At 55.3% G+C, this 25,809-nt stretch overlaps 1 protein-coding gene across 2 annotated transcripts in view; it reads left to right on the plus strand.

The window, feature by feature from the left end:
• The first annotated feature begins 12,191 nt into the window (after positions 1–12,191).
• Positions 12,192–25,809, plus strand: part of GFRA2 (GDNF family receptor alpha 2) — an 82,415-nt gene continuing 68,797 nt past the window's right edge. Inside the window, exons 1-4 of one of the 2 annotated variants that reach the window (XM_025873894.1) lie at positions 12,192–12,203; positions 13,913–13,988; positions 19,280–19,594; positions 25,289–25,372. In XM_025873894.1, the coding sequence (XP_025729679.1) occupies positions 13,949–13,988; positions 19,280–19,594; positions 25,289–25,372 (439 nt within the window). In that variant the 5' untranslated portion in view covers positions 12,192–12,203; positions 13,913–13,948. Of the gene's footprint in view, positions 12,204–13,203; positions 13,989–19,279; positions 19,595–25,288; positions 25,373–25,809 lie in introns of those variants that run through there. The other variant, XM_025873896.2, reaches the window with a different exon arrangement.

Genomic DNA, 25,809 nt, shown 5'->3' on the forward strand with positions numbered 1-25,809 from the left:
CCCGCCCCCGCCAATTCCCGTGCGAAGTCTTAACACTCAGGGCTGCAGAATGTGACTGTATTTGTAAATAAAGTCTTTAAAGAGGTAATTAAGTTAAAATGAGGCCGTTAGGATGGGCCCGCATCCAATTAAGAAGAGGACATTTGGTCACACACAGAGATCCCAGAGATTCTCACATGCAGAGGGAGGACCGTGTGAGGACAGAGGGAGAAGGTGGCCACCTGCAAACCAAGCGGGGAGGCCTGGGCAGGAGCCAACCCGGCCAGCACCTTGATCTTGAACTTCCAGCCTCCAGAGCTTGAGAGAATCAATGCCTGTTGCTTAAGCCTCGTAGTCTGTGGCATTTTGTTCTGGCAGCCTGAGCAGACTAACGAAGATTTACAAAGAAAAGGACAACGTATTCACGCCTTTAATGAATACTCAGTGAGTTGGGCACTAGGCGGACAGGAGACACCAGCATGAAGAAGAAAGAGGTGGTTTACACCCTCAGCAAGCTTAAAGTCTGAGAAGATACCGTCGCTGCCTTCAAGATGGGGAGAGAAGCCCGGCACTCAGAGAAAATACAATGGCATCTAATTCTATGTGTATAGGTGAAGTTTAAATTGAGTGGTGCTAACTTCCAGTGGTGGGCGCACAGAGAAAATAAAACTGAAAGGGAATCATGAGGGGAAGTTTTGCGGGGCGGGGGCCAGAACAGTTCACGGGAGGCAAATCCGGGCTGCTCTGGACATTTGCAGGGGACTTCCAGGTCCAGAAACGGTGTCCTGCCAGTGCTCAGGGTGCCGGCCAGGACAGGCTTGTCTCCTGGGAGCTGTTGCCACCACGGCTCAGGCCGAAAGTTCCTGCTCTCTGGCGGCTGGGGCTTGGCTGGCCCTTGTGAGGTTGTTTGCTGCCATTTCTCCAGGCAGATGGGGACTGCTGGCTGTTCATCAAGTTAGCAATTAACAAGTAATTCATTAGGCGCCTAATGAACAAATTATTAACCTGGCAAGCCATGTCCAGCTGCTGACTGGGGGGGGGGGGGATGACTATTAATAAGGTCTTGGAATGGCAGCTGTGGTTTAGTGGTTAAGGCATGGGCTGGGCAACAGGAGATGTGGGTTCTGGACTTTTGGGCCGAATCACTTTGCCTCTCTAGGCTTAGTTTGGCTGCTCACATGGTGGGAGTAATAAAACCCTATTAGTGGGCAAATGAAATGTCAGAAACGGTCTGAATAGATGCAGGGCATTCAGTTATATACACTCCAAGGCCCCTTCATTCTAACTTCCTATGATTCCACTTCCCCACTTACCTTCCCCGGTAAGGTATACCGGGACCATCCCTAGAAGCCGGGGATTTGGGAAGTGTCACTCATAACTTAGTATCTGCCTGGAGCCATAGTATATGCAAGGACTATGCAGGGTAGGGCAGATGTGAATAATGGGGCCCTGCTCTCCCGGCGCTTACAATTTGTGGATATCAGACATTCACACACAGCAAACTCACTAGAGTACGAAGCAGTTTGTGGTCCGGCCAAGAGCAACAGAATTTCAGAGGAGAAAAAGAAGTGTCAGCAGAGGTGAGGGGGAGCCTTGCAGGAGGGCAGGGACTTGAAGCATGACTTCATTGTGTTTTTCTGATTATAAAAATAACATGCACTCATTCCCCCAAATCTCCAAATAGAGAAAATTGGAAAGAAGAAGATAAAGATAATCTGTAATCTCATCAGCCAGAGATAACTGCTGTTGACATTTTTGTGTGTATCTGGGGAGGATTTTGACAGGCAGAGATGGCGAAAGGATATTCTAGGTGGAAGCAGTGTCTTGAGTGAAAGCTCTGGGCTGGAGGAGGGTAAGACCTGGGGTGGGGGCTCTGGGAGATGGATGTGTGGACCAGGCAGGCTGGAGCAGGGGTCCTGGAGCAGAACAGAATTGGCGGCCGGAGGCAGGGAAAAGGGCTGAAGAGGGCAGAAGGGGCCAGACTGCCGTGGTAGAGGGGGTGTGTGTGAGAGATAGCGCCTTGTGCATCAGACCAGAAGCCCCAGCCAGCAAGCCAGCCCTCTGCTCTTCAATCACGCTCGTGATGCAATGGAACTTATTGATGTTGCTGTCCCACTTAGGAGAAATACTGCAAAAACCCCAGCAGGAAAAATAAACAAATATGAAGCTGTGGCAGAGCTGCCAAAGGGAGTGTGGGACCAGAGGAAGAGGCAAAGGAGGCCTGCATCTAGTGGGACTGGCTGGGGCTGTTTTGGCTGTGTTGGCAAGTCTCCTCAGGGGATAAGGAAGCTGTCCTGCTTTGCCTCCCACCCGGCAGGTGTGACCTCCCTTTGGACCCTTGCCTCATCCCTAGGAGACATCTAATTCACAGATATTCTTTGGTCTTGTAACAGCAGAAGGATTCAGAGTTGACAAAAGTCTTTTCTATGAGATACTTAAAAGGGTTTTGCGGGAGGCAGAGTTTTTCTTTGGCCCCCATGATGGAGACATTGATGCCCACCACACATTCCATCTCTTTCTCCACATCTGCCAGTCCCACTGCTGTCAGACGGGACCACGTCATGGTTCTGGCCAATGGGCCACAGGTGAAGGTGACACGGATCGCTCCGGCCATCTGTCTACACTCCAGCTCTCTCTGCTTCTGCCTCAGTGGCCGAGGAGGCGTTTTGTTCCAGGAGGAGTAGCCATGAAGTGATAGCGCGTCCCTCAGTCTGGATCCCTGAGTGACTGTGTGGAGCAGTACTCCCTGCAAACTTGAGCTGAGCATGTTGCGTGAAGAAGAAAGAAACCTTTGTAGTGTAAGCCTTGGAGACCCTGCAGGTGTTTTCCATTGTAGCTTAGCCTAGCTTAAATAATACAACCCATTTTGGTCGACTGAGGTCTGACATTTTATCTTAACAGTAAAACTAATAGCTTTCACTGGACAGCTTTCCACAGTTTACTATAGAGCAGGTTCACACCATCATTTCCATCCTAGGAGCAATTACATATATGGGAATTGGCCCCTGGTAAGAGCTCAGGAAATGTTAATTCTTTATGTAATGACTTCCTTAAATCCCCACTGCTAGGCCCATCCAGGTTTTAATCAATCCCTCTCCCTACAGTGCTCTAATTCTACCAGTGTTTAGCTTCCAAACGGTGTTACACTTCTTTGTTCTAACACCTGTCTCCCACAACCAGGTTGGAAGCTCCTCGATACTGTCTTACTCAAGACAGCGTCTGTCAAGTTTGTGTGTCAGCGTCTACTACAGCAGGTGCCTAAACGATGGCTGAGCAAGCCACAGCTGTGTGTGGGCGGTGTAGGCCGATCATCACTGTTTTCTTGACGTGTGGCTAGGTTAGGGGACTGGCCCAAGGTCACGCAGCTAGTAAGTAGCACAGCCAGCCGCGGGCCCCAGCTTCATGACTAATAATAACAGCCCGTTGACTGCACAGGCCGTTTTGAGGCCCAAATGAGATATTGCCAGGGTGCTTTGGGGGGCATTCCTATTATGTTTGCATTTTCTATTTCTAAAGGCCAGTGGGGAGCCCCAGGTGGGGGGGTGGTTAGAAGCTGGACAAGGGCCAGGCTGGACTAAGGAGGGATGTTGAGAGGACAGGGACAGGAGCTTGTCTGCCAGATCTTCAGCAGCAGGACAGTGCCTGGAGCACACTCCGTGCTCAATTCAGTGCCCCTGTGAACAAATGGGAAGGAACCTGCAGGGAAAGGGAGGCGGGAAAGGAAGCTGCAACTTGAATTCTGAAGAGACAGATCTGTGACGGGGGTGTGCAGGGTGGGGAACATGCACAGGCTCCCTTCCTGCCTGAGCTCCAGCTGTGTGCATCCGCTGGGGTTCACGTGGTGTCTGTCTCCTACCCCTGGGGAAATGCGGGGCTGGGTTGGCTGCCAGGCAGGTGATATTATGTGTGGCTGGCTCATTGTCGCATCTGTGCAGTCCATTTAAGCGCTCCCAGAACACTCACTGGCCAACAGAACATCAGCCATGGGGCCTCCCCTATTCCTAGCTCCTCCCCAGGGTAGGGGGGCAGAGGGGCGGCCCTTTCTCATCCTCTGGTGGCCTGAATCCCATCCAGGGAGCAGACAGATGGAGCATCCAGATGTAGTGGTCCGGCAGGGGCTTCGAACCGCACCTAGGGAAGAGATGCCCACACCCTCAGAGCTGATGGCAGGTAGAAGAAGCTCCTCTGGGGCAGTGATTGGTTTTAATTAGGCATCAGATTCCAAAAAGGGCCGGTTGTTTTTCTTGGCCCAGTAGGTCTCTTCCAACAGACCGGTTCCCTGTCCTCCTTTGGGGAGTGGAAAGGTCTCTCTCTTTTGAGAAGCCCTTTGACACCCCCACTGGATACTCCTGGCATGGCTGGGTACCATGGAGTCAGCGATAGTGTGATTTGAAGGGTGAAGGGAGCAGCTTCCCAGACACCTCCCAGAACCCCAGATCTGAGGACTGGAGGACACTGAGAATTCATCAAGTGACACTTGCAGATGGATTAGATGAACTTGCGTCCCCACTGCAAGTAACTGGTTATGGCAGCCTGAAGTGCTGGGCTGAGAAGTCGTAGCTGTGATCAATTAACAGTATATGCCATGGTTAGGAGAGGGGAGTAGTGCATGAACGAAGCAGATTTGCCTTCTTGGATCTCACTTGAATCCCTTTCTCCTGGTGCCTGATTTCCACCATTAGAGAACCATTACCTTGCTTTAAGGCCCTGTCTCTCTGTTCATATTTCTTTTAAAATGTGTATGTGTCAGAGAGGAGTACCAAGAAGGTATTGAAGAATTCAATGATTGATTGATCAGGATTGATCACAAATAAAGACTGTTATCAGTTTTGCTAGTTCTGGAAAATGCAACACACTGACAACCTTAAAATGCATGGATTATCACTTGGCTTAGGATCTGTTTATCAGACTGCCTTCTGAAGTGGCAGCTGGCTGAAAAGAAGTGGGAGAGCAGGTCAGTCTGGTGGAAGGCAAGGTTGGAAAGTGGAGGCCCTCCTCCCCGACAGGGTGCACGCTGGGGCTCGGGGTATGGAAGTGTGACCTGTGGGAGGGCACAGGCCAGCTCTACTCTTTCCTCTGTTCAGAAACCCTTTCTTGGGAGAGACCCGTGTTCCTGGCACCGTTGCCCATTCTCTGCGGGCTATGTCTTCATCACCCACTTTGGGGGGGCCAGGTTTGGGGAGAACCGAGGTTGTAGCTGCTTCATTTCTTCAGAGTAAATATTATTGGGGTCGCTGGGCTGAAGTGCAGGGGGTGGGGGATTATATGCTAATAAGTGAGAGCCAGGCAGTTCCTTGTGTCGATCAGGAATTCTAATGAACCGTTAATGTACTAAGTCTTTATGGAATTAGACTTTAAAGTGAAGAGTATAAGCTAATCTAGCTTGAATTAAAAGAACTTAAATGGCAAAGAAGTCCTTCGGTCAGATTTATCAGTTCTTCCTAAGGAGAACAGATTGGGAGGAAAGAGAAGCATTCTATACGGGTCAGTCAGACCCCAATGAGTCCACCAATAGTCCAGAAAAAGAAAAAGGGCTTTGACCTAGGTCAGCGATCCCAGGTCTGAGCCTCTGTGCTGAGCTTAGGTCAGGGAAGGGACATCATTCATTCATTCGTTCATTCATTCATTCAACAAGCACTTACCTGAACACTGATTATGTGCCAGCCTCTGACCATATGGGGATGAAGAAGATGTAGGTCCGGTTTGCATAGAGCTTTGAGTGGGGTGAGGAGTATAGACAAGAAGACAGGCATTTTCAGTAGAGTGTGCTAAGTGCTGAGCTTTGGAGGCCTTGGCTTTCACATCTGTGGAAAGGGGATGGTCCTCTTCACCACGGAGCCCCAGGCCACAGGGATAGCCAGAGCTGTCCCAAGCAGTGCACCAGCTGTGGGCGGCTCACTCCTGAAGCAGATGGGGAAGGGGGCCCCCAGAATTCACCATGGCAGCCCCAAAGCATAGTGACTGTTTCTGCAAAATTGTCTTTGTTTTTACAATTAAAAAATCCTTTATTTTTATTTTACTGAAGTGTTTGAGCAGAGGCCACCTCACAAATAGGAAATTTGGAATCAGTTGGGTCTGGGTTCAGGTCCAAGGTCAGCAACTCACTATGTGATCATGGATAAGTCACTTGATGTCTTGACTTCAAGTTTTTTTATCTGAGAAATGCCCACTTCAGAGACAGGGGGAGCACAAGGGAGATGAATTTACAGAAAAAAATCTTGGTAAGCTGTTGAATGCTATGCATTTGTTGGCTCTTTATTCTTGTCCTGCAGGTTTCCTTCAACCCTGAGAGCCTGAAGGCTCATGATGATTGAAATTCTACTGTTAGCACTTCATTCTTTTGGGTTAAACATTGCCCCCCACCCCCTTGGGAGCAGCATCGTTTCAGACTTTCCTACTGGGGCAAGAGAGAGAATAGTAGGAAAACATAGTGCATGGGGGCGGTGGAGGTAAGGAGAGAACATTTTGGAGGATGGGAAAAGAAGTTCCCAGGATGAGAGGTCAGGGTGAGGAAGGTGGGCCATAAAGGTAAATGTGCTCATTGTCTAAACTCTAGGTTGGGTCCAGGGAAGGCATGTCTGCTCAGAGAGGGACATTCCCCTCCCTGTTTTCTGTCCAGAGCCCCTTGTGAGCTGCCTTCTAGCTCCCTGGAGACCTTTAAGTGACAGTCCATCTCAGACCTAGCTCTGGTGCTCCACCCACTTTGCCAGGCTTGGCTAAATAAAGACATAGTCCCTGTGGGGAGCTGCTGGGTCTGAGAGCTCTCCTGGGGGGCACCAGGCAGCAGAAGCCGGCTCCCCACAGCTTAGCAGAAGCAATCACTGCCCCTCTCCCTGGATTCTGCCTCTGACCTTTGGTAACCTGGCAGATTGCCAGTGCCTGAGAGCTGGGGAGGGTGTGCATGTTCAGGAGAGGCTGTGGGGTTGTTCCAGGCAGCTGGGGTCTGCCAAGCACAGTGCTGGCACCAAGACAACTCTGGGGCATGGCCTGGATGGTGCCAACAGGGGCGGGCGGTAAGCTTCACAGTCAGGGCCGTTGGGGAGGAGGCTTGACAGTGAGCTGGGATATTTTAAGCTGACAGTAGCTCAGAAGGGCCATTTACCAGCTCAGCTCATGCTGCCATTGGGGAGTTTTGAAGGGTGCAGAGGAGAAATGGGGTTTTGCAGTTTTCTCAGGATATCTGTGACTTCAGGTGAAAGAGCAGTTTAGAGAAACAGTCCTTCCTAGACCTGTCCTGGATGAAAGAAAGGCACTGCCAAAAATTATTGGATGCCTTCTCCCTCTCCTCCAGGATCTCCTAAGTGGGAGAAAGCAGCGGAGAGGCCCAGCACCCTGGCAGGATGCATGCTTGGTTTCTGTGTTAGAAGGGGAAATCTCCCTAGACCAGAGTGTGGGAGGACCTACTTTTGAGTCCTGGCTCTGCCACTTGCCTACTGCATTGTGACCTTGGCCACATCGTGGGGCGTCTTCAAGCCTGAGTTGGTTCGCTTGGAAGGGAAGCCAATCCTGCCACACCCCCTTCCCAGAGATGCTGTAAGGGCTTCACGATTGATGGGGAGGAGAAGGCCATGAAACTCTGAGGTGCTAGAGCCACATAAGGTGGTTCTGATAGCTCCGGGAGTAATGTCCCAACTGCATTCCTGCATTCCTGCATCCCTGCAGCAGCAGCAGTTTCCTCCCTTTCTAATGGGCTACCCCAGGGCCTGGGGACTCCCTGGCATGGGTGGGGCTGCAGAGAGGTCTCTGATGCCCTGGCGAGAGGCTAAGTAAAGCCAGATTCCCACCTCCTGCGGTGCCTACCTCTAAAGACAATGATGAAGCACAGAGAACATTGACCGAAATCAATTAGAGAAATCAATGCCCCCCAGTGCAGTACGCATTTCTTGCATTCCTGCTAGCCTGGTCCCACCCACCCTGCCCAGCAGCCCTGTTCACTCTAGGAGATCAGATGGTTTAGTTAAATCCCTGCTGGTCTCCATTCCCAGACTAGTTCTCTCCTTCTAGGCTGGGCCTCAGGTGGCCCTGTGGGGAGGGAGTGTTGGTAAGGGTGTTCAGCCTGCCATTATGAGGGAGACAGAGGGCTGGAACAGGGATGGGAAAGCCCGTGGATGAGCCGGGCCCTGTGCAGCTTTGCCATGTTGGACAGGATACTTGCTAGGCTCTCTGCTTGAACTCCAAGAATGAGGCGAGACAAGGACCACAGGAAAGAGAAAAAAGAAATTTCAGTTTTTACAATGTCTCCACACTGGTTGCTGGGCAGGGCAGGGAGAAAGTGAGTATTTAAGATGCTAACTGGGACATGAAAAGTTACAGGCTGGAGGGCCATCACTTTGCTTATTTATTTAGGGCGCATAGGTTACCAGGGAGGAACCCTGGATCCCAATTGCCAGAGTTCGAATCATGATTCTGCCACTTAAAATATGACTTTAGCAGAGTTAAATCACTTTTCTTGTCTCAGTTTTCTCATTTATAAATGGGGCTGTTAATAGTACCTACCCCACAGTTATAAGAATGAAAGAAATAACAGCATGTATGTGTCTTGCCATAATGCTGGTTACTTTATTTTTTCTAATGACAAAGCCCGAGAAGTCAGGGTTGGTCACCCTATTCTGGCTTGACCACTGTCTGAGTAGGAGGCAATTTCTCCCCTCCCAGGCCTCTGTGGTCAATCTGTCACCAACGGCTTGCAATTTTATCTTGATACTGCCTCTGACGCCTTTTCCTGTCCACACCTACGACCGCCTCCTTCTCCACGACCTCCTATCCCTGCCCACCACTGCTTCCTGTCCACGCCCACCGTCACCTCCCGCCACGCCCACCACCACCTCCTTGTCCACGCCCACCATCACCTCCTGACACACCCACCCCTTCTCCACGCCCACCTCCTCCTATCCCTGCCCACCACTGCTTTCTGTCCACGCCCACCGTCACCTCCCGCCACGCCCACCACCACCTTCTTCTCCACGCCCACCATCACCTCCGCCACGCCCACCACCACCTCCTCGGGTTTTAGGCCCTCCTTACCTTGGGTGAGACTGTTATAATTGCCTCCTAACTGTTCTCCTGTCTCCATCCTTCACAGAGTTGTCAGATCAGTCTTCCGAAAATACCATTTTTGTCATGTCACTTGTCTGTTCAGAAACTTTCGGTGGGTTGTAGGGGAGCAAGTCCAAAGGCTTCGCTAGCTTGGTCCTCCACTGTCCATCCCAATGGGACCTTCCAGATCTTCTTCCGTTAGCCAGTGCCGACCTGTGCCCATGGTTCCTCACTCTTGGACTGTTTCTCAAACCGTTCTTACCCCTGTGTTTTTACCTATGCTGCCCCCTTCTCAGAGCTCTCTCCTCTGTTGCAGCCCAATTCTACCCATCCTTCCAGGTCCAGCTGGAATCCTGCCTCCCCAGCAAGTCCTGAAATCCAGTGGTACTCTTCTTTTCTCCTACTTGACCCCAGTGTGCCTTTGGGTTGCTCACTCTTTTCAGGGGTACATGCCCTAATTCTATCTGTAAATGTTTCCCAGACAGGGGCAATTCTGATGCTGTGCTGGGGACAGAAAAGGGGTCCAATAAGTCTGTGCTGGTTGATTGATTGCAGGAGACTCTGGTGGGCTGCTGTCCCATGGTGGTTTCTGACATGTCTTAGCTGGCACCTTCTTTTTATTCCTGGTTGGTTTTCATCTCCAGGGCAGGGGAACACTCACTCAGCCTTCTTCCCTCCACTGAAGGAAAGGAAGGGATGAGATTCTGCTGGGGGCAGCACAGGTCTGGTCAGCTGAGCTCTGTGGCTAATGTGTGTGTGCACATGCCTGTGTGTGTGTAAGCGTGTGTGTATGTACATGCCTGTGTGTGTGTACTGCATGTGTGTGTACTGCAGTGGGGCTGCAACCCCCTCCCCCAGTCCTTCTTCCCTCTCTGCTACTGCTCTTGCACTCCAGAGAATCCACTCCACAAGATGAGTAGGTCTAGAGAGATGAGGCAAAGGGAAGAAACTAAAGGCCTAAGTGTTCTCTTTCCCTCCCCTTTGCACATCATAACTTCTGGATCTTTAATGGTGGAGGGACAGGCAAGGTGGGTGGGTGGGCAGGAGGCTTACCTGCTGGTTAGCTCAGGATGGCTGGGATGGGCCCTTCCAGGTGGTCTGAAGGAATATAGTACTTGAGGGTGTGTGAAAGTGTGTCAGTGAACCCCAGGGGCTTTTGTTCACACCTACTGACTCTCCTTTCTCCCATGACTCCCTCTTGCAAGATCTCCTATCCCTCATACTCTACATAGTAGTCTTTGGATCCCCATAGCCTTTTATCTTCTCTTCTCATTTCCTGCTAAGTTTTATGCCTTGTCATAGGTTCCCAATCCTTTTCCTAGATCCCAGAGGAAAGGGGTGACATTTTATGAACAACTTCCTATTGAACCAGACATTTGACTAGCTGCTCTGTGTACAGTGTCTCATATAATTTCTTTGAGGGTTTTTTTTTAATTCCCATTTTATAAAGATTTTATAGATTAAATTGCCCATGGCTAGTATGTGTTCATCTGTATTTCCTCTGCAGATCCTGGCCGAGGGGAGCCTTACACACAGCACATGCTCAGGAAATAATGGTGCGGCACTTGGACTGCCACATGTGAGGGCAGCTCAAGTTGAGGCCTGGGGTCGGCAGAGGGTAGGCTGTAGTGGGAGAAGCTTATACAGATAGGGAGGAAAGAGGACCCAAGGCCAGAGTGCCCCACAGCCACAACAAGCTGAATGTTGATCTGGCTGGTGTGGTCCACTGTCCTTGTGAAGGCCTGGTGACCCCAAGTCCCTCAAAGGCCTCAGCCACTCACCTCTTGCTACCAGATTCTACCCCCCCCCCCCACAAGAGAAGTCAGTGGAAGCCACTCTTGGGTGTCCATTGCTTCTTTCTCAGCCCCTTTCACCCAAAAGGGGGCCAGGCGAAGCTTCCACATATGTTTCAGAGTTGTCCTTCGAATACCCACTGGGGTTAAAAGACAGTTTAACAAATTTTTGGAGGAGAAAGAGGGATGTGCTAATTTGGGAGCCTGGAATAGAGCCCTTGGAAGAGGGAAAAGCTGCATTGGCTACCAGAGTGTGGGGATGGTGGAGTGTATTTGGGTGACCAGAAGGCCCTGAAGTGGGGCAGCTGAGCGAGTAAGTTCATTTATAGCCGGCTCCCAACCTCTGGCCTCCAGTCCAAGACGCCCCAGCTGTATAATTCCTATAGGCTTGTCATCCTTTCATCTATACTTTTGTGAAGTTGGTTCTTTAAGTTCCCGAATTTTGGAAAAGAAGCCGGGAGACCTTGTCAGATATAAAGTCTTTTTCTAGAACTAGAGAGGCCCGGAGCAAAGTCAAGGAGGGCTGCCCAGAGGAGGCTTTCCCCAGCTCCTCTCCCCAAGCTTTCCTAGGGCTGCACCTCCCTCGGGCATAATTCAGTGGCGTGGGGGAGGAGATAGGGCTCCGGCCAACGCGGCAGGATCAGCCAGACAAGAGAGGCATTCGGCGGAGACCCGCGCGGGCTGCTTCCAGGGCTGGGGAAGACAAGTTCCCGCCTAAATCCGCAAGATGGAAGTTGCTCCCTCTAGCTTTTCCACTAGCGAAGGCTGCTGGTTTTGTGAGTGACCCCTCCCTTCGCGCCCAGGTCGATTTCTAACATTTACTCTTTTATAAAGTCATTTTCATTTAAAAATGCATGGTAAAAGACACTACCAAATACACCTTAGATCCGGCCCAGATCCGGTTTTGGGTAGCGCGGAAAGTTTACAAGGCACTGGATTGTACCCCACCCCAGCACCCGGGGTGCGCGCGGAGCTGAATGCAGGAATGTGTGCACCAAAGCCGAGGGACGCAGGCAGCTCTAACGTTGCTGAGGATGTGTAGGGAGGGAGAGTGAAACTGGGGTGCCTGGCGTGCGTAGGCGTGTGCCCCCGCGTGTCCACGGCCCCGCCGCCTCGCCCCCTCTTGCCGAAACGTGCCAGCAACCTCAGCTCTCTTTCAGCCCTTTCCCAGCCAGACGCTTCCTTTTTGGTGCCTCTGGGCGTTTACTGTAAATTCCGTGACTAAAACACGCCGGTGAGCCCGGCCCATCGACAGATGGATCAATCGCCCCCTTCTCGGCTGGGGGAGGGGGACCCCACCCGGAGCCTCCGAAGCGGGTAGCTGCCGGCTGCCTTGGGAGAGCTCTCCTGCCGCCGAGCTTGGGCCGCCGAGCTTGGCACGGAGCCCTGGGCCCGGTCGGTCTCGGGTGCTCCCGCCGGGGTGGGGTGCGAACCCCCGACCGATCCCTCCGGTGCGGCTCGGGCAGGTCAGCCGGCCTCGGAGGAGGCGGTCGGGGCGCCCGGGCACCGCGGCCTTCCTCCCGCGCCAGGGGAGGAGAGAGGAGTGGGGAAGGGGAGTCTCGAAGGGCTGCAACGCCGGGGCGTGAGGGGGCCGAGGGCGCCAGGGGCGTGTGGGGAAAGTTCTCGAGCTCCGCGTGGAGAGCACACGTGTATGCGTGCTAGGGGCTAGACCCGGGCAGGCAGGCTGCGCGGGGACGCTGGGGGCTGGCGCTGGAGGGGCTCCTTCTTTTCTCCTGCGCCTTCGGGGCGAAGCTCTGCTTGGACTCCCTGGCCCAAGGACGCATCCGCCCGAGGAGGGTGGAGCCCCTCCCCAGACCCTGGCCGCTTAGCCGGGGATTTTCGGGCGCCCCTCCCCCCATGCCCCCGGGATGGCTGGGGTGTCGTGGACACTCCACGCCCTTCGGCCTCAGCTGAGCCTCCCTAGGCCTCCCGGACCCGTGGGCCGAGGCGGCGGGGGCAGGGGCAGTGGGGATTGAGGGTGCAGCCCGCCCGCGGCGAGGGGTGGGGGGGGGTGCGGTGGCGCGCTGAGAAGGCAGGAGGAGGGTGAGGAGGCTGTGGTGGGTTTGAGCCGTAGCTCGGGGAGCCGGTCAGTTTCCGGCCAAGGCAGCAGGTCAGTCCCGGGAAGGGCGGGCGGCGGAGCAGAGGGAGTCAGCGGCGAAGCACTCCTCTCGTCCAGCGTTCCCCGGCGCCACCGCCACCGTCGTGTCGCCGCCGCCGCTGCAGAGTGTCGCTGCTCCGCCGCGCTCCCGCGCCCCGAGCCGCCAGCCGCCTGGGAGCCTGAGCGCTGAGCCCCGGGCGGAGAAGAGGGGCGCGGGCGCGAGAGCCGCGGAGAGGGAGCCGCGAAGGGGGGAAGGGGGCGGGCGGAGGGAGGAGCAGGGAGAGAGGGAGAAGGGGGAGGGAGAGAGGAGAGCGAGGGAGAGCTGGAGAGAGCGAGAGCAAAGAGCGAGAGCCAGGGAGAGGAGAGGGAGGGAGAGAAGAGAGAAAGACACGCACGCAGACACACACAGTCACTGGAATTCCATTAGAAAAAAGTGAGACGAAGCAAGGGTTAGCGGCAGAAGATTTTTTTTTTTTTTTTTTTTTTAATCTTTTCTTCGTCTGGGTGCGAAAGAAGCGACTCCGGGCTCTCGTCCTCGAAGCTCCCACTGGATTGTTCCTTGACGCTAACACCCGTCGGTGGATTTCTCTCCTATTTGCATTTTATTCTGACCCCCACCTTCGCTGCTTCCTTCCAGCCCTTCACTCTCAAATCGCCTCTTCCCCACCTCCCCAGTACGTTCCTGGGAAGCGCAGGGGAATTGGACCCGCGGGGACTCGCGCCTTCCCGGACCAGCGGAGGGGAGGACAGAGCGAGGACCAAGCTGTCGGCTTGCAAAGCAGATATACCCTCATTTACGTGTATATTTGAATTTAGTGGGCAAGGGGGGCGTCGAGAGGCAGCCCACCGCCCTCCTGCCCCCCCCTCCCCGCCAGAGGCGAGGATCGCCGGACTCAGGATCTTCATCGGGTGGACTAGCAGGGATCTCCGCATTGGATTTGGGGCTGATTATCACTGCTTGGCTATTATTATTGTTGTTGTTATTATTCTTTTTTTTTTACCCAAGGGAGAAAGACACAAAAAACTGTGGGATTTATTTAACATGATCTTGGCAAACATCTTCTGCCTCCTCTTCTTTTTAGGTGAGTACCTGCGGGCGGGTAGGGCAGCTCGTCCGCGGGAGCCTGGGGGGCCGCGCGGGGCCGCGCGTTCGGTCGCCGGCGAGAAGCCGGGAACGCGGGGGGCGAGCGGGGCGCGGGCTGGAGACCGGCGGGGAGAGCGCGCCGCGGAGCGAGCCGGGCCCCCGCGCTGCCGAATCGAGCCGGGCCGGGCGGCGAGGCTGCGGGCGGAGGGACGCGAACAGCCGCTGGCTGGTTACGCGGGGGGCTTGGGAAGGAGACTTGGAACACCCAAACCATCGCCGCACATACGCACGCACACACGCACACTCGCTTACTCACATACAATGCTAGCACTCATTTCTCTCAAAATAATGGGTTCAAATTGCGGCAACTTAAGAAAAAAAGAATACCAACTCTAGATCTGGAAGAGAGGAGGGTGGGAAGAGGCTCTGTGTCGCGGAGAGAAAAATCATGCCAGTTTCATCTTTCTGGTCGGCTCCCGGATCGGCCCGGGCGGACGGCATGGGTTTCTGGATCTCCTGCTTGGACATCGGTGCGGGCAGCGCTGGCCGCCATCCCCTCACCTGCCAATCACCCTTCGGGAAATGCATCCCACTTCCCGCTCCCCGAACCCCTTTCCAGTGGCCCCACTCCCTGGAACACTTTTCAAGTTTCTCCCCACCCTTCTCCCGCCCTCCCGCCCAGACCCGAGCCAGATGCGTGGGCAGGAGTGAAGGGTTGTGAGCAACCGTTCACTACCTATCCCTCACCACCTCTGGCCGCCTGGGAACCCTGTAGCTTGTGGGAAGAGGAGGGAGGGAGGTCAAAGTTTGCTTCCCTGGGTGAAGAGGGAGAGGAGTGATGGGAAAAAAAGGGATCTGAACAAAGACCACTGCTTATTCTATAAGCCCCCTCCTCCAACTGCAGGGAGGAGGGGCTGCCTGGTGTCCCTGAACCCTGGGCAGTCTCTTTCCCACCCAGAATTCCCAACCCCTCGCACCCTTTTGTGCTATGTGAAATCTCAGCTGCTTGGGAAATGGGTATAGAGAGGGGATTCTGGGAGGGGAGGGGAGGAAGAAAAGGTGTTTGCCAGCCGGGTGCTGACCTGGAGTCCCTGGCCAGGCTGCTGCCCCTGGGTAGGTGCTCTGGAGAGGGAGCTGGGTAATGAGTGTGTTGAGGGCTCACACATCTGCTTCGGTGTGGATGCTGTTCCTGCCACCCTGGCCTGCTGTTAGCCTCTGGTGAGCTGGGGTGCCTAGCTGGGTCAGGACTGTACCCTTTCTCTCCTGCAGGAGGGGAGAGGGGAAGGCCTGAGGGTTTAGGTGCCCATCACAGAAAGATGTTTGTGGTCTAGTAAGTGCCCTCCTGGCTTGAATAGGGGATTTGAGTCAATACTGATTAGACCCTTTGTCCACCCCCTGCCTCTACCCTGTCCCAGAAGCTGCGGTCCCCCAGGGTGCCTGGCCCTGCTCTAGGGTGTGGCCTTCACAGGTCCTGCTCCCCTAAACCAGAGGCAGCTGTCTCCAGGGTGGGAGGGGCTGCAGGAGGAAGCGGCAAAGGTACTCTGGGCCCACTGTGAGTTTGCAGCCCTTCCTGGCAACCCACTGCAAGTGGACTCTCATTCTGGAGGGGCTGTTATAAAACCTGACCTTTTCTCCCACTGCTGGTTTGAAAACCCAGCTTTCTGGGGCCAAGAAGAAAAGAAAATTGTATTTCAGGAGAAGCCGCCAGATTGCCCGCTGCTGAGCTGTGTATGGCTATACCCCAGAGGTGCCTTCTGATGTCCTGGGGTGGAGAAGAGCGTTATGGGCCCCTTAGTCCTGTCTAGGCCCAGGACCCCATGTTGCAGGCAGGCTTTTTTTCAGCTGGGAGGGCTGTGGAGTTGACTTCGTTCTCATGATATAGGGGTATGTGTGTGTATGTGTGTGTCAGAGATGCGCCCGGAGTCTGAGACCCTGGGGTCAGTGGTGACAGGAAGAGTAAGAGCAGGGGATCAGCAGTCCTTTTGGTCAGAGCCCTTCAGCTCCCCTCCCTTGAGATGTCCCTTTCCAGAGCTGGGGGGAGGGGTTAACTGAGTGACCACTAGATATTAGAAGACTCTGGGTGAGGCCAGCCAAGGAGGAAGGGATAGGCTGGTATTAAGGAAACTTCAGCCTCAGGGCCACTTTCCTTGGCAAGGAGCCCACAGTTGGGAGTTGGTTGAAAATTCCACTTGCGGGGAGAGGGTTTTGTGGAGCTTGGGACTGGGTAGGCAGGTTCAGTGTGTGTGTGTGTGGGGGGGGGCACGGTGAAGTGTGGTGCCAGGAACATGGGTCTTCAGTGTGCCCCCCAAGGTTCCGAGTGAGGCCTGGAGGTAGAGAGGCCTTTCTGGCCCAGTCATCCTGACCTCCAGGGTTGACATACCCAGGGAGAGAATGAGATGGGGAAAGTCACTTGGGGGCATGGCTGGTCAGAGGGCCCACTTCCCTCTGGTATCCTAGTGTGCATTCTAGCTCTTGTGGGGCTGTTCAGTGCGGGAGGGTGTTTGCAGCTCCGTGTAGTCTCTTAGTCCCCCTTGTCTCTAGAAGCTGTTCCACATGTCTTTTCTTAATGGATCTGAGTTTTCTCCTGATTTAGAATTTGGAAGCAGCAGGATACCTTCTGACCTTTACTCTTTTAGAATTCTTGGCCCAAGGCTCCCAGTTGCTATTTCTTTCTCTGTCTGGGCTTGATTGGTTCTGGGGGTCATGACGCCAACTAGAAGAGCCAAGGATGGGTGCAGCCAGGGAGTTTGGGGAGAGGATGCATTGGCTCTCTGCAGAGCATCTTCCTGCCCTGGTCACGTGTACCAGCTGGCAGCATGGGGGAAGCCCTTGCTTTTGGCACAGGAGCCCAGCATTTGTGAGGATCGTCCTGTGGGGCTCTAGGGCCCACCTGTAAGGCAGGCAGGGTAAGTGTCCTTCTTGCCCCAATCCCCTAGGCCAGTGTCTTGACCTTTAAGCCTGCCCAGGATGATCCCTTCTCAGGCTGTCTCAGACAGTGCAGCCTCAGGCACAGTCAAGGTGAGAAGGGAGAAGGCTGCTGGGACACTGCGGGGAAGTCCGTGGAAGTCCCAAGGCTGGGTCATTCTTGAGACTCTAGCATGCAGGCTGGCCGCTGGCTAGGTGGGGGTAGCAGGTGCAAGTGAGGCTGGGTAAACTCAGCTGCTCCTGGGTGGCCCACATGCACTGAGTCCTGCTCGGGGACCTAGGAATTTGCTGAAGCCAGGAAATAAAGCTGCTGCCTCGGCTTGGGCGGAGAACACCTCTCCAGCCGGTGCCTGGGCAGATGCCCCGCTGTTAGTGCTCACACCCCATGCTGGCTTCTTCTCTTGTCTTGTCTCAGCTTGGCCACAGCCTTCAACTCTTCCTGTCCTGAGGCAGAGGTGTGGTCAACGGGAGAAGGAATATCTTTTTCTCTGGCCCTTATGGCCTTCTCCATTGCAGGCCTGCCCCTTGCTCTTCTACTTCCTCTCCTTGTGGCTAGGTCTCCTGCCGACAGTGGTGGAGTCCTTTCCCTCCGCAGCTGTCTGGAGTGGCAGGCTCGTGGTGCAGTGCTCTGCCTCTAGGTGTCGCTGTCTCCCTACGGTAGCTCCCCCCCTGAGCAGGGCCTCCTGGGGGAAGGAGTGAGAAGTGGCCATTCTGGGTAGGGATTGGGGCGGGGGCGGGGAAGGGCGGATTCTATGGGATTCTGAGGAGGGGACTTCTGGCCAGTATGCTTTGGGCTGGATGGAATGGAGGAAGCCTCCCAGGTCACTCCTGGGTCTTGGAAAAGGCAGTCTCGGCTCTGGCGTATGGAGGGGCTTTTTCCGGGGCAGGATCTGGAGTGGACAGGAAGACTGGGGTGATGTCTGTGTCTAGAGGAAACCATTTTGGGAGCTTGATTTTGACAGGACCAAGTGGGCTCCTCCCTGCCCTTCCCTTCTGAATCTTTTCCCCGGAGCCCCTTCCTTCAGAGGACGGTGGGTTTAGGTGCTCTGAGGGTGATGGGTAGGAAGGGTGGTTGAATCCTGCCTGTTCACCTTTGGAAAGGCAAGGCTCCATGTGCAAGACCAGAGTCCAGGGAGGGAAGCTCTTTCCCTTTTGCAGTTGGCTTATTATTCGGCTTTTGGAAAGAAGAAAAAAAAAAGGAGAGACCAAGGGGGAGAGGGTTTCAGAGAAGGGTGGAGAGGAGAGGGAAGAGAGGAGAAGTAGGAAGTGCGAGAGAGAGAGAGAGAGAGAGAGAGAGATTGGGGCACAAGGCTATTCAAAGAGCAAAGGTGATGAAGAAATAGACCTTAGAAGGAAGTCAGAGAGAGAAGTGTGTGTGAGAGAGAATTGAGAAAGCCACACACACACACACACACACACACACACACACACACACACACACAAGGAAGAAAGCTAGGGGCTTGTCAGGCTTGCCTGCAGCACTTTCTTTCTGCAGGGCTGGGGTACAACTTGGCCACAGAAGGCCTGTTTTCAGGTGTCCAGCCAGGGTGCACTTGGACTGGAAGGTGTGGAGGGCTGGGCTGGAAAGGGGTGGCCGCCCCCTTCTGGGCATGCCTCAGGCCACAGGTCGGGCTTGTCTCTTGGGGTCTTCTCTTAGAGTCTGGGAACTCAGAATGGACAGTCCAGGAGTCTGAGGGGCCCTTTCAGCCCATGTGTGACCTTGAGTTGTCCTCTCCCTTCTTTAGGTCTCAGTTTCCCCAGGGTAAAGTGGTGGGGGTCGGGGGAGCTGGATGCTGTGGTCTCTGAGGTCCTAACAGACTAGGAGAGTAAAATTATTTCCTGCTGCTTTCCCAGTTTAACCCAGCCTGTTGGCTGGACCTCTGGTGGAACTGAGGTGGATGGAGGTTTGGGCAGCAGGAAAGTGAGAGTCGTCCTCTGCACACTCGGGCAGGCCCTGCAGCCCCCAGCTCTCTGCTGAGGCTGTGGCATCCTTCTCTGGCCTCCTGGGGTTTTCGACTGTCTGTGGTCTTGCTGGAGGGTCTTCGGGCTTTCCTCTGCTCCGCTCCTGGGCCCAGGGCTGAGGGGTGACCAAGTGGAATTGGAAGAGAATCTGGTAGAGCCGGGGCACAATGACAGCTCGAGGTCTCCTTTGGGCTTGAGGAGGGATGTTGGTGTCTTGGGAACCTTTGGGCTCTTCCTCTGACCCGCTGTGTGGTGGGGAAGGCAGCATGGAGTCGGCCTTGGTGTGCTTTGGAGTAAGATGGGTGTGAAATTCCCCGAAGGGCCCAAGCCCCCAGGCCTGCATCTTGGGTCGGAGGTCGTGGCGGCCCTCATTCATGCTTGTCTTCCCTCCCCACCACCCAGACGAGACCCTCCGCTCTTTGGCCAGCCCTTCCTCCCTGCAGGGCCCCGAGCTCCACGGCTGGCGCCCCCCAGTGGACTGTGTCCGGGCCAATGAGCTGTGCGCCGCGGAATCCAACTGCAGCTCCCGCTACCGCACGCTGCGGCAGTGCCTGGCGGGCCGGGACCGCAACACCATGCTGGCCAACAAGGAGTGCCAGGCGGCCCTGGAGGTCCTGCAGGAGAGCCCGCTGTACGACTGTCGCTGCAAGCGGGGCATGAAGAAGGAGCTGCAGTGCTTGCAGATCTACTGGAGCATCCACCTGGGGCTGACTGAGGGTAAGCCCGGCGGGGGGGGGGGGGAGGGGGGGGGGGGGGGGGGGGGGGGGGGGGAGCTGTGGGTGGGGGCCTAGGTTCAAGGGAAGACTCGGTAGTGGAGGGAACCGGCCAGCTCTCTATCGCTCCCTGCCAGGGGAGCCTGGAACATAGAGGAAGTAGCTGGCTGACCTAGGAGGGCAGCTGTTAGAGGCGGCCAGGAGAGGTGAAGGAGGGGGCAGAATGTCAGCTGGGGAGGAGAGGGGGCCGGGTGGTGGGAGAAGGAGAACAAGGCTGGAGAAAGGAGGGGGGTAGGGGTCAGGGAGAGGATGGATGGACGGACGGACGGACGGACTTGTGCAAGTGGTAACAGAGAAGGGGAGGCAGGAGTACCCAGGCAGATGGGGGGGTCGCTGCAGGCAGAGCTGTGCCTCCAAGCAAACCAGCCCCTGCCACTGCCCGAAGGCCTGGGCTCTGAGCTGAGGGCAGTCCCGTTTTTGCTCTTCCTGCGGCCAGGAGGCTTGCTCTTCAGGGGCCTTCCTGACCCCAGGGCTGGCCTAGGCCCTTTCCATAAGGCTTGGAGCAGTGTGTGGGCAGCAGGCCCCTCCACCTGCCAAGGTGGAACCTGCCACCGCCCCCTCCCCTAACAGCCCGCTCCCCAGTGTCATCCCCCTCCAGACCACAGTGTAGAGGATTTGCGTATAGTGCAGGAGGATTGGCCACCTTGGTCAGACAGTCATTTATTGATTCAACAACTGTTTATTGAGAGGTTATCATCTGCTGGGCATTATGGGAACACTTGAGAACAAGCGGGGGGGAGCCTCTGCCTTCATGGAGCCCATAGTTGGGGGGGGTGCAGAGAAGTGAGGGGCTTTCTGTCACTTTGTGGCCTGAATGCTGTCAGAACGCACTGGTGCTGTGGGAGCCCCATGGCAGGTTCTTACAGTCTCAAGAGCCTTCCTGGAAGAGGCAGCCTCTGAGCCGAGACTAAGAGTGAGCTGCAGTTATGCCGGAGGGATATGGGCAGAGTGTGGGAGGTGGAGGGGGAGCTTTGGCAAAGGCCCCCAGGAGGGAGTTGAACTCACTTGCAGACCAACAAGTAACTCAGTGTAGTCAGGTGGGGAGCTGGAAGTGGGGATGGGGGGAGGAGAGGGGAGGGGTGCGGGACCTGCTGGGCCTCAGGGAGCCCCGCAAGGGGCGGCCACGCGATCTCAGCTTCAGGACAGTGTTCATGTGGTTCCAGCAGAGGAGGTTGTTCCTGTGATCCAGGCCAGGGGTTGTGGTGGCTGGCTGAGGACAGTGGCAGGATTGAGGGAGGGTCCAGGGAAGCAGAACCAACAGGTCTTGGTGAAGGGAGAGGAATCAAGGAGGGCAGTTTTCTGTTTTGGGCAACTGGGTGGGTGATGGGGCCGTTTGCAAGAGGCAGAGAAGGTTTCGTGGGGGGGAGGGCAGGGAGATGATGCCTTAATTTTGGGGCCTGTGGCTCTGGTTGGAGCCCAGGTGGGGAAGCGGCTTTGTACATGGAGATTTAGGAACTGCCAGTCAGCCAAGGCCAAGGGTGTGGGCACACTGAGGGGAGGGCGGGGACAGAGCCCCCAGGGCCACCACCGACATTTACAGATGGGTGGGGGAGGCAGGGGCACCTGCAAGGGTGCAGGAGAGAGGCGGGAGGGACAGCAGAGGACCGGGGAAGGAAGGAGGGCGAGCAGTCTCCGGTACTTGGGGTCCATCAGGAGAGGGCTGGCAGCGTGGCCCTGTGCTCTTAGGGTGAGCTCCACAGGTGGCTGCTGGGAGCAGAAGCCTGGTTAGGGGGTGAGTGGCAGCTGGGAAAGGTGACTGTGGACAACTTCTAGAAGTTTGGTGTGAGGAAGAGAGGACAAAGGGTGACTTTTTTTTTTAAGATGTGAGAGGGCGGAGCAGCTTGAAATGGAAGGTAGGCCAGTAGTGGTGGAGTGTCGAGGTGAAGAGAGGGGTATGCTGTGGAACTGCGTCTGTGGTTAGCCTGAGATGGAGAAGCAGCATGGCCTCAGGGTGCTGGAGGGTAGGGGAAATGGGGACCGGGTGTGGGGGCCGGAGAAGGAGGGATTTCTGACCAGGCGCCGAGATGGTTCCAGTACACCCTGAACGTGGGGGTAAAGAGGGCAGGTCATTATGAACAGTGTCACCACCGTGAATAGCAAAGTAATTTTTCTGACTCAGTCTCCCGTTCCCAGCAACCTCGAGTCCTGGAGCTAGAGGTGAGCAGAGAGAGGGAAACGGTGCCACAAAGTGCATGTCCTTTATTCCCTGCGAGGGGAGGGAGGATGCCTCTCTACTGCCTGAAAACTGAGGTCCCTGAACCCATGGCTTCATTCTTTAGTTTCTTGTTTTCTTTCCTGAGGTCTTCAGTTGCAACCCAGGGGAGGTGGGGCGGTACCTTGTTGTGGGCTTGCTGAGGGCTGCAGGCTTCCCAGGGGAGGGGTCAGGACTGCCAGCTGGAAGAGCCGGTGGGCCGCCCGAGAGCCCGGCCACCAGAGTGGCTCCCTCGGGCATGACCGTGCCAGAGGGCCGAGGCCCTTGCTGGTGGGAGCCAGGCAGTGGGGCGTTTGGATGAAGATGGCGTGTGTCACGGGCTTTATGCTGCGTCCTGCCCTTTGCTCTTCAAGGCCCTCTCAACCCAGCAATGCCGGACGGGAGAGGCGTGAGCTGGCTTGCCGGTTCTCTTACTCAGCGACCATCTTTGAAGCCTCTGTGTGCTTCGGGGTGGGGGTGGGGAAGCGCTGATTCAGCCGTGGTCCCCTGTGCTGGGCTGCATGTGGCTAGGAGAACCCTCCCCTGGGCCAATCCTACAAAAGTAGACCCCCTGCTTTCTCCTTCCTCAGAATGCACCCCGCCCCCATTCCTGGCTCTTGGGAGCCCAGGTGGTTTCTGCCTAGAGCTGGCCAGGGGAAGCTGAGAGGCCATTTAACAGTAGGTAATGTTCCTGGGAGTGACAGGATCCACCTGAGAGTTAATTATTCACCGTGTGGGATGAGTGGTCTCCCTGGGGGAGGCTGCAAGCACTTCCTCCCTATTCCTTAATAACACTGAATAACCTGGCTTGGGCCTGGGGCGGGATGGGGGATTGTGGAGAGGAGAGATCTGTACTGGTTTGGACTTTGATTGTGGCTTCTCCTTGGCCCCTGCTGGCGGGTGTGATTGCTCTGGAGGCTGGGCCCCACCTTCTCCCTCCACCTGAGGCTGAGCTATGCATAGTCTGAGGACCTCAGCTGCGGACAGAGCTGGTGGTGGCAGGGATGTGGCCTCTGCTGAGCTCCTAGATGGTCCCAATTGCAAAGGACCTAGAGATCGTTCTGTCCCACGCCCACTTTGGTGGGGAAGCTGAGGGTGCAGGGAGGAGGGTTGGTGGGACCAGGGCCCCCGACTCCTTATGCAGACCTCTTTCCAACTGCCCTGGGGAGAACCTGTGGCCTGGGGCTCAACTGTCCCTTCTGTCACCCACCGCCATTATTTACATGGTGGTGCTGTCCCTGATGGCTCCACGGGGCACTTGAAACCAGACTTCTTGCCTTCTCCAGAGGTGGCCCTGAAGTTCAGGGTCATTCTGGTCCTTCACATGTGAAGAGCAAAGGCCTCTTGCACAGGTCATGGCCTGGGAATCTGACACCTTAGGTTTGGGTCAGTCTGGTGGCCGGGATGCCCAAGGGGCCAGGTCTCCGACTTCCTGCTGGTGAATTCTGCCGCAGGAGCGTGCAGCATGAGTTGACTTAAATAGGATGGGCCTTTCCCAGCCAGTCCTGCCAAGAGGCTGTTTTCCCCCCCCAGACACTAACCCCCAACCCTGCAGTCGATCATACTAGCTGATCCGTACCCAGGTGCCTAGCTTTGCCAGGTGCAGGAGGGAAGGACAGGCCTGGGGCTGGGGAAGCAGTCCTGCTGGCCTAAGACTGACCCTGTGAAAAGTCCAACAGCAGCAGTACTTGCTTAAGAACAGTTTGGTTCAGCAACACTTTTAATTTTGGAGACTGTATTCATCATGGCTAAGTACTTGGATTCTGGAGCCAGCTGCCTGGGTTTGAAACCTGGCTCTGCCACTTACCAGCTGTGTGACCTTGGGTCAGTTACTTAACATCTCAGACCAGTTCTTTAGCAATAAAACAGGAAGAGGAATAGTGCCTATCTCTTAGAGAAATTAAGAGGATGAAGCGAGTTCGTACACCTAAAGCGTTTTCAGTGGTGCCCGTGCAGAGAGGGCTCAGTGTAACATCATTTTTCCTACAAAAACTCTTCCTAAGCTCTTGTATTATTTGGCCCCAACCAATAGCAGTGGCTGGTAACCCCACCGCTGGGAGTTTTTCTGGTGCCTGTGGGTAGAGAGGAGGACACTGAGATTGTACAGGCCTGGTCAGTCCCGGGGGCAGGTGGGATTGGAGACTGGCCTGAAAGGATCAATACCGTTTGGATGTCGGTCAGCAGATAGTGCTTAGGGCCCGTTGTGTGTAGTGCATTCTGTGTACTGTGTGTTGCAGGGCGTGAAGGGTGCTTGCTCCTGTGAGGTGAAGTAAAGGGTGGGGGCCAGTTCTCCAGGGGGAGAATGAACATCTGGGGGTCTGTACCATTTTTGGGGGGTTTGCTACCTATTAGCAGACAGATGCCTTGCTCTGTGAACCAGCAGAGGGCCGGATACGCCTTCAGTGCTGGCCTCCGGGGGACCTCACCCCTTACGGGCAGATTGCAGGTCCCCTCTTCCGGATGGCTGGCCCCGTCCTGCAGGTGGCCCTGTGGATGCCACCGCACATGTGCTCTTCTTCAGGTGCTGGACCCCGGGGGAATGGGAAATCAATGTGTGAGACTGTGGGTCATCACCTATCTCCCCCGCCCCTTCAGCACACACACAGTCTGAGTGATTATCCATTGATTTCTCCTCACAGTAATGTCTCAAGAGGATATTTCCTGTCCTGCCGAGGTGTTGGTGGAGGGGGCGGGAGTCCCAGTGAGGAGGTGGTGGGTCTCCAGGGCATCCCTGTGCCATTTATCTCCCATCACTCGCTTGCTTTTCCATTCACCAGCCTTCTGATGCACCCCAGAGCCCTGAGGACGGGTCTGAGAAGCCAGCAGGTGATGGGGAGGCCAGGGAGGGAGTGCAGAGGTGGGGAGTTGGTCAGACAAGATGGGGGTCATGCCTCCACTCAGCAGACCTTCAGCCCCTCCAGGCGGACCCTTCTGGTGACATGACAGGAAACAAAGAGGAAGTTCTGTGCCCTTAGGTGGCCTGGGCAGAGCGAACCTGTAGTGATGGGGGGGAATGTCAGCATGAGGGCCAAGGGACCAGAGTCTAGTCTAGCTCTGCCACAAGGGGCTGTGTGATCTCAGTCAGGTGTCTTTACCTCTCTGGGCCACCTCAGAGTCCTCTCTTGTGAAATGAGGAACTTGTACTGAACAACCTTGGAGGGCCTTTGGCTTCAGATCCTTTGATTTATGTCTGGCCTTCTGCAGGCTGTCCACCTCCCCAGTGCTTTCTTTCCGGAAGCACTTGGAAGTCCTTAGAAGAGGGCTGGGCATGCAGGGAGGTCAGCAGAGGGAAGCGTGAGCAGTACTGACCTGCTGTGGGAGACTTCTACTCTAGTTGGAGAGAAAGAACTCACCCGTATGAAATGTTCAGCATCTCATGCATCACTTGCTCTTGTCTAGCACCGTGGGAGGGGTGAAGCTGGGCCTGACGCCGGTTCTCTCTTCCAGGTGAGGAGTTTTATGAAGCCTCACCCTATGAGCCAGTGACCTCCCGCCTCTCGGACATCTTCAGGCTTGCTTCGATCTTCTCAGGTAAGTGGGCTCGTGCTAGGGCCTCCCCAGTCCTCCTAGGCGCCCTGGCCTTCAGTCGGTTCTGCCTTCCACCCGCAAGCCCCTTTGTGTTTCTGAGCTTGGGGTCCTCATCTGTGAAAGAAGAAACCATAACACCCACCCCTGAGGTTGTGTGTGGAGTGGAGCATTTATGGGACTTGCCTAGAATGCACCATCCATGCAGTAGGTCTTGAATTGGAAACCTGGTGTCACGCTCCTAGTTTGTCACGTGTCTTGCCCTGCGGGGTCCTTCTTTCCAGTTCCTAACTCTTGCACTTTGGAATTCTACTTTGGTCGAGTTGTTCACCTTTCCTGTGCCTCAGTTTCCTCAGTTGCACAGTGAGAGAGTACCTACCTTGGGTTGTTGTGAGGTCTGAATGAGCCAGTGGTTGTGAAGGGCTCAGTGAGCTGCTGGGCAG

Source organism: Callorhinus ursinus, unplaced genomic scaffold, assembly GCF_003265705.2.
Source record: "Callorhinus ursinus isolate GAN/ISIS: 27379988/994484 unplaced genomic scaffold, GSC_fseal_2.0 scaffold4, whole genome shotgun sequence".
Taxonomy (NCBI): Eukaryota; Metazoa; Chordata; class Mammalia; order Carnivora; family Otariidae; genus Callorhinus; species Callorhinus ursinus.